A 12,201-nucleotide genomic window follows, 5' to 3' on the forward strand; every position below is an offset into this window, starting at 1 on the left:
AAAAGAGCCACTCCTTTAATACAGAACCTTCGTTAACAACGTCTAGCCCTGTACAGCTGCCCTTTTAGACGGGAGGGAGGCCCCGTGGGGTCTCGGCCTCCCCGGGGTGCAGGTGTCCAGCCACTCACCCCATCACTGTCCCCAGGCCGAGGGCCCTCCTTCCAGGGGACATGTGTGCATGTTTACGCCTGTTCTGATCGTGTCAGTGGCCGCATGGCACTGGGCGTCAATAAATGTCTCTGTGGAAGCTGGGCTCGTGTGCTGGCACAGGGCGGACAGGGGCTCGGGCAGGGGTCACTCCGGGATGTCGATCACCAGGTCATCGTCTCCATCCAGGGCATCGTCCCCGCTGCCTGCATCGCTGAACATCTGCCGAGGGACTGCGCTCAGGATCGTGGGGGGGGGCATCTTAGGGGGCGGCAGTGGGGCCAGGGCTGCCCCCACCCCAGCCCCAGAACCCCGGCTGGGAAAGGTCAGCGGCCCTCCCACAGGGCAGTCCGGGGGTCCCACCGCCATCTGCAGCAGGGGGAAGAAACACAGGGCGGGCCGTCAGGAAGGCATGGGGCCTCCAGGAGGCAGTTCTGGGGGTGGGGAGGGGCAGAGGCTCCTTCAAGGGGTACTGGACGCAGCCAGGCCAGCCATGCTGGAATCAGGGGCCTGCCCTACCGGTAGCCACTTCAGTCTCAAACTAGCAGGTGCCTGGGGGTAGGGGTGGCAGTGATGGAGGCAGTGATGAGGGCGGGTGGGGCTTACAGGAAACCAGGAGGGAAGGCTGGGCCCGGCCTCACCGGGAGGCACCTGGGCAGCCCCTGTGAGGGACAGCAGCACAGCCTGGACCTGCCTGCCTGCCTCTAGGCACCGGGTTCCACCGGCCCCCACTGGCCTCTCCTAAGGGGGCTCGCTGGTTCGGTGGGAGGGGTGCCCTAGGGCTCACCCCGCTACGCGAGGCCTCATACTGGGACGGCCCCTCGGGGGATCCCGCAGCCACTGGCCCAGGCCAGGCCCTCCTCTCAGCTCACCTGGGCTACGGAACCAGCCTCCTAACTGGACTCCCTGCCTCCAGCCTCTCCCAGCTCCAGCTCCTCCTCCGCACTGCAGCCAGAGTGAGCTCTCTAAAACACAAACCTGCGCGTGTCACTCCTCCACGGGCGGCCTCAGGCTCCTCGCTGCCCGCGGGACGGGCAGGGCTGCGTGCCTGAGACGGGCGAGCGGTCCTTCCACCTGCAGTGTCCGCTCTATTTGTCAAACGTCCTCTGTGTCCTCTGAGGCTGGGAGGTGGCCTCGTCCTGCCCAGCCCGCCAGCCCGTCCTGTAGCCCTCACACCTCCCCCAGAGCCCGGGGCCCGCACGCCAGCCTGAGCACATGCTGACAGGGACTCCCGTGAACGCGCTCTGACCATTCTGGTCACCTGCAGGGGAGGAGGGCACGGCCCAGAGGAGAAAACAGGCTGCAGGGGCCCCACTGGGCAGTGCCCGCCGGCCCTGGGCGGGGTGGCAGCGAACGCTTAGGTGTGGTCTTCACAGTGGCCCTTGAAACTGTTTAACCCCTTCAGCCTCACAGCCTGCCCTCCCTGCTGTGGAGGGCCAGAGCGGGTTTTTAATCGGGGTCAGCACTTCAGGGACAGTGACCGCCAGGACTGGTGACAGGAGGCCCAGCACCCTGTGTCCAGCACCAGGCTCCCGTGTGCGCACATAGGAGGGGACCACAAATGGCTGAAAAACACAGCGGCCTGAGGACTGTCCCCTCCTCTGGCCACTGCTCCTGGCCCCGCTCAGCTCCCACTCCCGCACCCTGCTTAGACTCTCAGCGGCCTCCTCAGGGACCAGCAGCGGCTACCGTTACCTGTGGCTTACCAGGGACCAGGCACTTAACTGACAGTGACCCAATGACCTCACGAGAAGCTGCTCGGAGAGGCCAATGACATGCCCAAGGTCACAGGGAGGAGCTGGGATTCAAACCCAGCTGAGTCTGACTGAAGCCCAGGCTCTCAACTGGCCTGCTTTCCCTCCTCACGCCACATCACTCAGAAGCCAGCGACCCCCACTCCCTTCACGGACCCGCCAGACTCGGCCTCAGGCCTTCTATGACCCCCGGCGCCCCCAATCCTAGTTTTTCCCAACACTGTTCCTCTCATCCCTCCTGCTCTTGCCCAAACAACCCGTGGCCATGTCCTCTGTCTTCCTTCCACCAGCGCCTCAGCCTGTAATACCCAATCTCTCTTACCCTGGGCTCAGTGCTACCTCTTCTTTGGGGCCTTCCCCAAGCACAGCCACTGATCTGGGCCTCTCTCCCAACCATATTCTCTCCTGGGTGTCTGCACCTTAGCTCCAGCCTGTACCTCTCCCACTCTGACCCAGCGCTGGACGCACCGCCTCCTGTGCCATGTCTCCCGAGCTCAGTGCGCAGGCCTCTCCTCTCCTCCACCCACAGCTCACTGGTCGCATCCACTTCCATGCTGTGAGCCCAGGCTCACCACCCAGTTGTCTTGCTGGCATTTCCAGACAGTGTCTCAACACGTCCAAAACCAAACTCCGCGTCTCTCCCGCCCTGGCTTCTTTCTCACAGCCACTCTGTCTTCCCGTGGCTCATTCTCTGCAACAGACCCTCCCCACTGCTATCTGGTTCACTGCGGCGGCCGCCGCACTGGTCTCCCCATTTCCATCCTGACCAGATTCCGCCCCCCCCCCCCCCAATCTATTCTCCACACAGCAGTGCCAGCAATCTTGTTACCATGTAAATCAGATTCTCCTCTGCCCAATCTCTCCAAAGACTCCCTGTTCATTCACAGCCTTTACACACCTACAAGGCCTTACACAATTTTACCCGCTATTTCCCTGACCTGCTCCCTGATCATTCTCTCCCTCTCGCTTTCATCTGATCACAGACTCCTTCCTGGGGCTTGAACAGCCAAATATGCACACACTCTGCCACCCCAGGGCCTCTGCACTGGTTAGTCTCTGACTGAAACACTTTGCCAGAGAGCCGCATGGCTTGCTCTCATTTCGGTGAAGTCTCTGCCAAATATCATCCCAGACCACACGAGTGCCCATCTAGTCTGCTGCTTCCCATCCTCTTCACCTGCACGGACACCTGTTTATTTTATCTTCTGCCTATTGTGCTAAAATACGAGCTCCTGCAGGCAGAGGTTTGTGCTTTGTTCACCACTTCATCTGCAGCACCTAGAGCAGTGGCCGGTGCGCAGCGGCCACTCGGTAACACTTGTTGATTACGTGTATTCTGATTGCTCACTTTCTGACACAGAGTCTGAGACTCGGAGGGTGAAAGACCCTGCTCAAGGTCCCGTGGTTTCAAGGGGTGCAGCCCTGATGGATTCTAGATCCCACACCCCTCCCTCCCTCCGGGCTGCCGGGCATCACAGAGGCCTGGCCCCAGTCACCACAGCAGACTAAGGGCAGGACCCTAGCATCTTTACCCTGAGTCCCCCAACGCTGGTCCTCCCCCCAATTTGTCTCCACAGCGGGCCTGGGAGCCAGGATTTCTCTGACCCATGTCTCTCAGTACTTGGCCGTGGGTTGGGCTCCTAGCAGCCCCCAACAAGTCCTCCAAATTCTTGAGCAGGCCCCCAGCCACTGTCCTGAGCCTCCCTCAGATGGCTCTCCTGCTGCCATTCTGGCCCCTCCCTAACACCCCCGAGCTGGGTACCTTGAGTTTCCGGGGCAGGCGGGGCCGTTTCTCCCGCTTGGGCCTCAGGGGGCTGGGCTCGGGCAGCTGCAGGGCCAGGTAGTCAGAAGGGAATGGGGGGTAGGGGGGGGAAGCCAGCTGCAGGTGGGAGTGGGGGATGGAGATGGGAAACGGAATGGATGGGTGGGGGGTGAAGGGAAAAAATGCAAACAGGAAGAAGAATGGAAAAACAAGAGATGATGATGAGTGTGGCTTCTGAGAGCAGAAGGGGATGGGACAGCAGCAGGACTTTGTCCTGGGGTCTGCTCTCCTCAGTCATCTCTACCCCCCATTCCTACCAGCGAGAACCAGGCAGCCAGGACTCACCCTCCAAGGGATGTCCCAGAGCTGGGCCAGTTCACCCGAGGCCCGGCCCCGCTCCCCAGATGATCCCACCTTCTTCCCAGGCATCTGTCACCGTTTCCCATCCCTGAGCCCAACTCACCGAGCTCAGGTACGGGGAGGGGGCCCCGGAGGCCTGAAGGGGAAACCCTGCGGAAGGCGGCAGAGAGAGGCTGGAGGGAGAGGGGGCACCCCCCATCGGAGGGCTTCTTTTCCTGGAGAAAGGACAGGGAGGGGGTCAGAGGGAGCTGGGAGGCCCAGGTGCCGCCCACCCCACCCCCACCCCCAGGGAATGATGGCTTCTTCTCACCTCTTGGGGGCTGGCGTGTCCGACAGCTTGGGTGTCCCCTCTGTCTCACTGTTATCTGAAGACGCAGTGGCATCTGAGTCTGTGAGGGGGAGAGCTGGTCAGTGGGGAGGGTTCCTGTCCACCCCAGAGGTATAACCTCGACTCTGTGGAAGGGCTGCAGGGAAGCGGACTCTCCAGCTGGTGCATGTGCTATTCGGGAGCCCACAGATTCTACGTCTTACAAAGTCCTTTACAACTGACTTCCACACACACGTCCTGCCGGCTCCTCCATGGCAACACCTGTCAAGCACTTCCTCCTGCCCCCCAGCCTCACCAAAGGAAGGTGAGGGCCTCACCTCCATTTTCTGGATGAGGTCACTGAGGTTAAGAGTGAGGTGTGGGGCTGAACTTGAACCCTGGTCTCTGACTCCCTGGCTAACTTCCGCCACTCTTTCCTTATTCACCTCTAAGCTGCTTTCAGCTCCCCCCTCTGCTCCACTTCCTGCGATCCAGGGTCCTGCTAACCCATCTCTCAAATTTCTCCTGTCTTCACCCACTGCCCCATCCCAACTGCCACAAGATGGAGCCACTGCCCTGTGAGTCAAAGCCACCTGAGCAGTCCCACCTCTCCTGCAGCGCACTGGCCACTCCAATCCAGAACCACCCACGTCCTGATCACATCTGAAATGCTTACTGTGGCCTCAACCTGCCTTTCTGAGCTCCCAACCAAACTACACTCTTCACATCATGCCAGCCAATTTGATAAAAAACAACACTTAACCCAAACCGGTGTGGCTCAGTGGATAGAGCTTTGGCCTGCGGACTGAGAGGTCCCGGGCTCGATTCCAATCAAGGGCATGTACCTTGGTTGCGGGCAAATTCCCAGTAGGGGGTGTGTAGAAGGCAGCTGATCGATGTTTCTCTCATCGATGTTTCTGACTACCTATCCCTCTTACTCCCTTCCTCTCTGTAAAAAATCAATAAAACATAAAAAAAACACACACACACACACACACAAAACAACGCTTACTTCACAGTCTGTGCCTCTACCTACAAGGTCCATCACTCATTTGACAAATAACTGCTACATGTGATGTGCCTTTCTCAATTTCTTGGCCGAGACATATCCTTTAAGAAGCAAATTAATATGTCTGATCACTATTGTACACCTGAAACTAACATAATATTGTATGTCAACTGTGACTGAAAAAGTGTGACTGAATGGCACCTCTCTGAGAAGTCTTCCCAAATCCTCAGGCCAGCTAATCACTGCTGTTCCAGAACTCTCCTCTCCCCCGTCACGGTTCTCCTCACATTGCTAGCTGTCACGTGTGGACATTCCCCGACCAGACTGGGGGGTTCTCCAGGCTGCAAGCGGGGCTCGTGTGTGCAGTCGTGCTCTTCCGACCTATCACACTCTGACCACGAACCTGCTGTCTTTCTGGCTTCCTACCCTGAAACTCCCCTCGGTCAGAAGTTAGTTGGAATACCTGAGGGAAGGAACAGAAGGCAAAGAGAAGCCAGAATAAAAGCCAAATGCTTTTGCCATGACCTAGATGAGCTGGCTTCTACCTTCTGCTCTGGCCTCATTTATCATCTGCTGTCCTCCTATAATATGGAGATGAGTGGAGGTGTGTGTTCCAATCAAATTTTTACAAAAACAAGCAGTCTGGCTGAATGTTATCTGCTGACCCTGCTCCAGACCAATGTTTAAAGGGGCCACAGAGAGAGGTGATTGTACGTGACATGGCTTCCGAGGGCCCCATCCTGGAAGAGAGGCACAAATGCCACTCTAGGGCTTTTCAAACTGTGGGTCCCAACTCATTAGTAGGTCATGAAGTCATTTTATTTGTTTGCAATCAGCATTCAGTGAAAAAAAAGTCTAAAAAGTGTCAGGAAAAAATGTGTATAGTGCTGAAACCAGTTTGGCTCAGTGGATGGAGCGTTGGCCTGCGGACTGAAAGGTCCCGGGTTCGATTCCGGTCAAGGGCATGTACCCTGGTTGCGAGCACATCCCTGGTAGGGGGTATGCAAGAGGCAGCTGATCGATGTCTCTCTCTCATCGATGTTTCTAGCTCTCTATCCCTCTCCCTTCCTCTCTGTAAAAAATCAATAAAATATATATTTTTAAAAATGTGTATAGTGATCTTAACAGTTTCATTAAATTTTGTTTGATAAGTATTTAAGTAGAGACTTATTCATGATGTAAAATACATTGCTGATTGTAAATAGTGTTTAAAAAGTTTGAAAACAGCCCTAGCTGGTTTGGCTCAGTAGACAGAGCATTGGCCTGCGGACTGAAAGGTTCCAGGTTTAATTCCGGTTAAGGGCACATGCCCGGGTTGTGGGCTTGAACCCCAGTGGGGGACTTGCAGGAGGCAGCCGATCCATGATTCTCTATCATGAATGTTTGCATCCCTCTCCCTCTTCCTTCCTCTCTGAAGTCAATAAAAATATATTAATAAATAAATTGAAAACACGGCTTTATATGCTTTAGCCCTTCCACTCTTCAGACTCTTCTGTTACCTCAGAGTATTTGCATTTTGTTACTCTCTCTGCCTGGAAACCTCTCATTCATACCTTATTCCTATCAAATCTAACATTCTCATTTCCTGCTTACTTATTATCCCCAACTAGAATAAAAATTCCAAGCGACTTCATCCATCTTGTCACCACAGTATCTCCAAACACAGTGCCTAAAACAGATGTTCAGTAAATGCCTGAGTGGAAGAAGAGCAGAGGTGGAGGGCAAGCAGCTAGGCTTAAGAACCACTGGCGGCTGCATCGCCTCCGCAGCCTAAAAGAAGGGGCCCAGTTAGCTTGCTCAAGGGCCAGGAACCACGTCCTCCACCTATCCCTCATGCTCACCCGAAGAGTCTTCATCCACGTTCTCGTACTGCAAGAGCCGGTCTAGGAGGAAACTGAGGAAAGAGGAGGGGAGAACAAGAGTGTTTACTGCTGCTCAGCAATGTTGTCCTGGCCCTGTCCCCTCTAGCTGGTCCGCTGGAACCTGCAGCAGCCCCAAGGCAGGCACCATGCACGTGTGACCCTATTCCTGTAACTGGGTCCGAATATGCACATCCACAGGGACCTCATCACCCGCAGCGCTCCCTTCTCCCGCCCGGCGTGTCTCACCTCTTGTCCCGGGACACCTTCAGCAGTTTCCTCTGTGCCTTCCTCAGCTCCTCCTGAAAGCACTCGTGTTCCTGTATCACAGTCAAGGTGCGCGCTGAGCCGGCGGTGGCCCGCAAAGGGGCCCGGAACCTGGCGACAGCTCAGCCCACTCCATTTACTCGTGGGTGAGCTGCGGTCCTGCCAGCGACAGGCCTCACCCCCCACCTCCTCGCCCCATCACTCACGTAGATGAGGAACTTGAGCTTCCGTTTCAGGTTTCGGTATTTCTTCTTGTAGTCCACTTCGCCGTCCGCCGGCCCGTTCATGACCGGCCCCGCGAGCAGCGCCCGGGCACTGAAGTCCCGCTACCCTAACAGCTCAGCCCCGCCCCAAACCTCCGCTTCCGGAGACTAAGGAAACGGTGCCTGCGGGGACTACAACTCCCGGCGTGCCCCGCGCCCAGCTTTCGTTACCACCCAGTGGCCCTCAGGGAATACCGGAAAGGAACTCTGCTTCCAGGGACTACGTTAACGCCCACGCTGGTGTCGCCGCGACTTGATGATGTCACAAAGATGGCGGACGCTGGAGGTTCGCCCTTACTGTTTCTACATGTGCTCAGAGATTGGAAGGCACAAGTCTCTTCCCCCGGGGAGTCCTAGTTTTCAGGAGAGATGTCCCTTTTCTTCTGTCTTTCGAAGTCACAGCGGCCTAGCTTGCCCGAGACCACGGACGGAGGCGTCGCGGATTGATTACGTACACCCAAAGGTTGCCGCGCCGAAGGTTTCTATCGAAGTTTTTAAAAAACGATCGATTCTAAAAAAAAAAAAAAAAAAAAAAAAAAAGGTGGGGGGAGGGAGGAGCCGCGAGACCCTCCAACTCCCGGGAAATCAGCCCAAGCGCCCTGCAACGGACACCCAACGGTCCCTCGCCTTACAACGCCACTGCACTGCGCGTGCGCACGTTCCTGTCAAACGCGCTAACGGAGGCCGAGAGGAAAAAGGGCGGGGGCCACCAATCCCAATCGAGCAAAATGGCGCGGGAGAACGAGATGCGGGAGTTTACCCGTAGCTTCTTCCGAGGCCGTCCGGACCTCAGGTGCACTGGAGGTCGGGGTTGGGGTGGAAAAGGGCATGGCCGGGCCGGGGACTCCCCCTTGACATCTCTCTCCGCAGCACGCTCACCCACTCCATCGTGCGGCGGAAGTTCTTGGCTTACACCGGCAGCGACCACCTGAGTCCCAAGGAGAAGCAGGCACTGAAGCGGCTCGTGGAGGAGGAACTGCTGAAGATGCAGGTGTGGGCGGAACCCCCTCCACGGGAGGAGGGCTTGTTGCGGAGTAGGGGCCAGAGAAGGGGTGTGGCAGAGCATCACCTCTATACGTTTTGCTCTCTGATGCACAAACAGGTGGATGAAGCAGGTGCCAGAGAAGGACTAAACCTTGCCAAGAAGACAAAGAAGCCCCCCATATCCTCCAATGACCCAGAGAGAAAAAGGTTCCGTTTGAATTCAGATTCAGGTTAGTGCCTTCTGCATAGTTGGTTCATTCAGAAAGTATTTACTGTGCATGTAATATGTCCTAAGGCCCTGGATGAGGTCGTCAGGAACCAGGAACACGGTGGACTGATGGCTGTTCCTGTTGTCTCTGCATTCATCTGTCAAAGCAGGGTTTGAGACAACCTGTCCCAACCTTCTGTTCTCTCCACATTCCAGAGCCCAGTGCTGCAGCCTCCAGTCCAGACTGCTTCAGCCATCCAGCAAAGAATGGGATGGGGGCGGCAGTCAGTCCTGCAGAGGAGAGTCCAAAGCGGGCCTCAAAAAGAGCAATTGAGAGCAGCGACGAGGAAGAACACCAGAGGGACCTGACTGCATACAAGACTGGATTAGAGGAGAAGGAGGCAGTGAAGGAGAGCTCGGAGGAAGAGAGCTCTGATAGAACAAGTAAGGTCTGGAAAGAAGAGAGCAGTGAGGAAGGGAATAAGGAAAAGGAGTCCAAAGGCATGACTAGGAAGAAACGTGTGACCAAGGACAGGACCCAGTGGGCTGGTGGCAGAAGGCAGAGTGGCAGCAGCGAGGAGGATGGGGAGGACAGCTGCAGGAAGTTGAAACCAGCTACTAAAGGCAGGGGAAAGCCAGCCAAAGCAGAAAGCAGAAAGACAACCGATGGCGAGGCAAGTGACTCGGAGAGGGAGGCGAGTGACAGCGAGGCGGGGGGGAGCCTCCGGGGGGAGAGGAAGGGCCGCTCCTACAGGAAGAGCGCCAAGAAAAGCAGGTCACGAAGCTCTTCGTCCTCTTCGGCCAATGGCAGCCCGGAACCCAAAGGCAGGAAGGTGAGGGAGACGATGGGGCGGGAGGCCACAGTTAAGAACAAGCAGGTACCAGGCAAGATGTCAGCTAGTAGGAAGCAGGCCATCGAGGAGAGTGAGGACAGTGAGGAAGAACCTGCTCAAAGGATGGAAAACAAAAGAGCCAAAAGACGCCGGGAAAGTGAGACGGAGAGTGAGGGAGAGGAGACGCTGGCCAAGAAAGAGAACAGAGAGGGGGATCGGAAACCCAGAGCTCCGAACAGTGGAGGGGAAAAGTCCGCTCGGGAGGACAGGAGCAGGAAGCAGAAAAGCCCGGCAGCAGAAGTGCTGGGGGACAGGGCGGCCAGAGAGGAAGAGAAGGAAAGCGCAGCAGGCAGCGGAGATGACAGTGAGGGAGATGAAGAGCCCCTAGTGCAGAGGAAGGGCAAGGACAGGACCCAGTGGGCTGGTGGCAGAAGGCAGAGTGGCAGCAGCGAGGAGGATGGGGAGGACAGCTGCAGGAAGTTGAAACCAGCTACTAAAGGCAGGGGAAAGCCAGCCAAAGCAGAAAGCAGAAAGACAACCGATGGCGAGGCAAGTGACTCGGAGAGGGAGGCGAGTGACAGCGAGGCGGGGGGGAGTCTCCAGGGGGAGAGGAAGGGCCGCTCCTACAGGAAGAGCGCCAAGAAAAGCAGGTCACGAAGCTCTTCGTCCTCTTCGGCCAATGGCAGCCCGGAACCCAGAGGCAGGAAGGTGAGGGAGACGATGGGGCGGGAGGCCACAGTTAAGAGACCTAGAGTCAGACCAGCAGACCTGACCTTCAGCTGTCGTCTTTTCCTGCCAGGCTGGTCATCGTGACGAGGACCACCCTGCTGTGATGAGACTGAAGCGCTACATCCGGGCCTGTGGCGCCCATCGCAACTACAAGAAGCTGCTGGGCTCCTGCCGCTCGCGCAAGGAGCGCCTGAGTGTCCTCCGGGCAGAGCTGGAAGCTCTGGGCATGAAGGGTTAGGCCGGGTGTGCCCGGGGGCTGCAGGAGGTCCTTGGCTGCTGGGGGGAGAGGATCACAAGCCCCTTCTCTCCCAGGTAACCCTTCTTTAGAGAAGTGCCGGGCTCTGAAGGAGCAGCGTGAGGAGGCAGCCGAGGTGGCATCCTTGGACATTACTAACATTATCAGCTGTTCGGGTGAGAGGCTTCTCCCTGCCCGGAGATGGATGGGGCTTGGACTCGTTCAGACAACTAATCTGCTTCTTCCCCCAGGTCGGCCACGGAGACGCACGGCCTGGAACCCTTCAGAACCAGCCGCCCCCGGGGAGCTGTACCGCCGGACCCTGGACTCGGAGGAAGAGCGGCACTGCCCCCCACGCCCGGACTGGTCTCATATGCGTGGCATCATCAGCAGTGACGGCGAGAGTAACTAAGCTCCCCTCTACCAGGAGGAGCTTTGCACACCTGTAGAAAGCACACATGTATAGCAACCCAGCCAACCCAAACTCTGTGCCTAGAGAAGCACCTTTCTTCCCACTTGAAACCCCCAGGTACCATTACTGGGATTCTATTTCTGCTTCACGTCCTCAGTGTACAGTGCTTACAGTTTATTTTTTAAGACTCAATAAAGGAATGTTTGAATCACCTCATCAAAACTAGTCCCCCGTGCTCCCCCTCCCCCCCTCCCTTTGGGCCAGGAGGTTGAGAAGTGGCCACTGTCCTCCCACCCACCCATCTAGTTCCCTTTAATTTCCCTCAGGTTCTCCACAGAAGTCCCAGCTTTCAGACCCTGCCATCCAGTCTGCCACCAGGCTCTCTTAGAAGAGTGTGGCTCCTGGTGGAAGGACTCTGACAATCTAGCTTTAAGAGTGTGAAGCACAAAATGAAATAACTTGGAAACAACTGGTGTTTGTTTTCCTTCCCCTTTAAAAAACAGCCCCTTGGTCTATGGGCCATCTCCTTCAGCATTCAAGGGGTGGGGGTACAGGACCTACACTTTACAAATCAGAGCACCATGCCAGGTCTCTGGCTATAGTTGGAGCCAATGAGGTCACTTCAGGAATTTGCTGGGATTCTTGCTGTTGAAGTTGCTGGTAAGATGTAAGCCTGGAGCTGCTAGGAGTTTGAGCATGAAGTGAACCTTCTAAAACTCTTTGAAGCCAAAAGCAAAGGGAAGCAGAGGTCAAAAGTCTAATGATCCACCGAAACCGGTCGGCCTGGGGACTGAAAGGTCCCGGGTTCGATTCCGGTCAAGGGCATGTACCTTGGTTGCGGGCACATCCCCAGTGGGGGGTGTGCAAGAGGCAGCTGGTCAGTGATTCTCTCTCATCGATGTTTCCAACTCTCTTCCTCTCTGTAAATCAATAAAATATATATATATTTTAAAAAAGTCTAATGATTCCATCTAAGGCTCTGGATCTAGTGATGGCCAAAGTAATTAAAAACACTGCAATTTTTAGTTCCACAGCCCAGTAAATTTTCTTTTTAAATACAAGGAACATTATC

General features: G+C 56.3%; 2 protein-coding genes across 7 annotated transcripts; one reads left to right on the forward strand and one right to left on the reverse strand.

The window, feature by feature from the left end:
* Position 1: 1 nt before the first annotated feature.
* On the reverse strand, positions 2 to 7,993 carry INO80E (INO80 complex subunit E). Of its 5 annotated transcripts, none has more exons than XM_084881877.1 (8): positions 7,672 to 7,993; positions 7,448 to 7,518; positions 7,181 to 7,233; positions 4,334 to 4,412; positions 4,127 to 4,238; positions 3,664 to 3,780; positions 1,020 to 1,112; positions 2 to 369 (listed from the first exon to the last, which is right to left on the reverse strand). In XM_084881877.1, exons 1-7 carry the CDS (start codon positions 7,750 to 7,752, stop codon positions 1,041 to 1,043), a joined length of 585 nt encoding a protein of 194 aa, XP_084738003.1. In that variant the 5' UTR covers positions 7,753 to 7,993; the 3' UTR covers positions 2 to 369; positions 1,020 to 1,040. The 5 variants fall into 5 exon arrangements, with proteins under 5 accessions (XP_084738003.1, XP_084738002.1, XP_084738000.1 ...); XM_084881876.1 differs by having other exon boundaries at positions 2 to 516; XM_084881874.1 differs by lacking the exon at positions 1,020 to 1,112 and having other exon boundaries at positions 2 to 516; positions 3,664 to 3,729.
* Positions 7,994 to 8,359: 366 nt separating this feature from the next.
* Positions 8,360 to 11,351, forward strand: HIRIP3 (HIRA interacting protein 3). Of its 2 annotated transcripts, none has more exons than XM_084881855.1 (7): positions 8,360 to 8,521; positions 8,599 to 8,719; positions 8,831 to 8,942; positions 9,137 to 9,753; positions 10,553 to 10,715; positions 10,795 to 10,893; positions 10,969 to 11,351. In XM_084881855.1, the coding sequence occupies exons 1-7, from the start codon at positions 8,457 to 8,459 to the stop codon at positions 11,127 to 11,129; spliced, it is 1,338 nt and encodes a 445-aa protein (XP_084737981.1). In that variant the 5' UTR covers positions 8,360 to 8,456; the 3' UTR covers positions 11,130 to 11,351. The 2 variants fall into 2 exon arrangements, with proteins under 2 accessions (XP_084737981.1, XP_084737980.1); XM_084881854.1 differs by having other exon boundaries at positions 8,387 to 8,521; positions 9,137 to 10,461.
* Positions 11,352 to 12,201: the final 850 nt, after the last annotated feature.

The sequence above is a fragment of the Pipistrellus hanaki genome (assembly GCF_964339955.1).
Source record: "Pipistrellus hanaki genome assembly, chromosome: 4".
NCBI classification, from domain to species: Eukaryota; Metazoa; Chordata; class Mammalia; order Chiroptera; family Vespertilionidae; genus Pipistrellus; species Pipistrellus hanaki.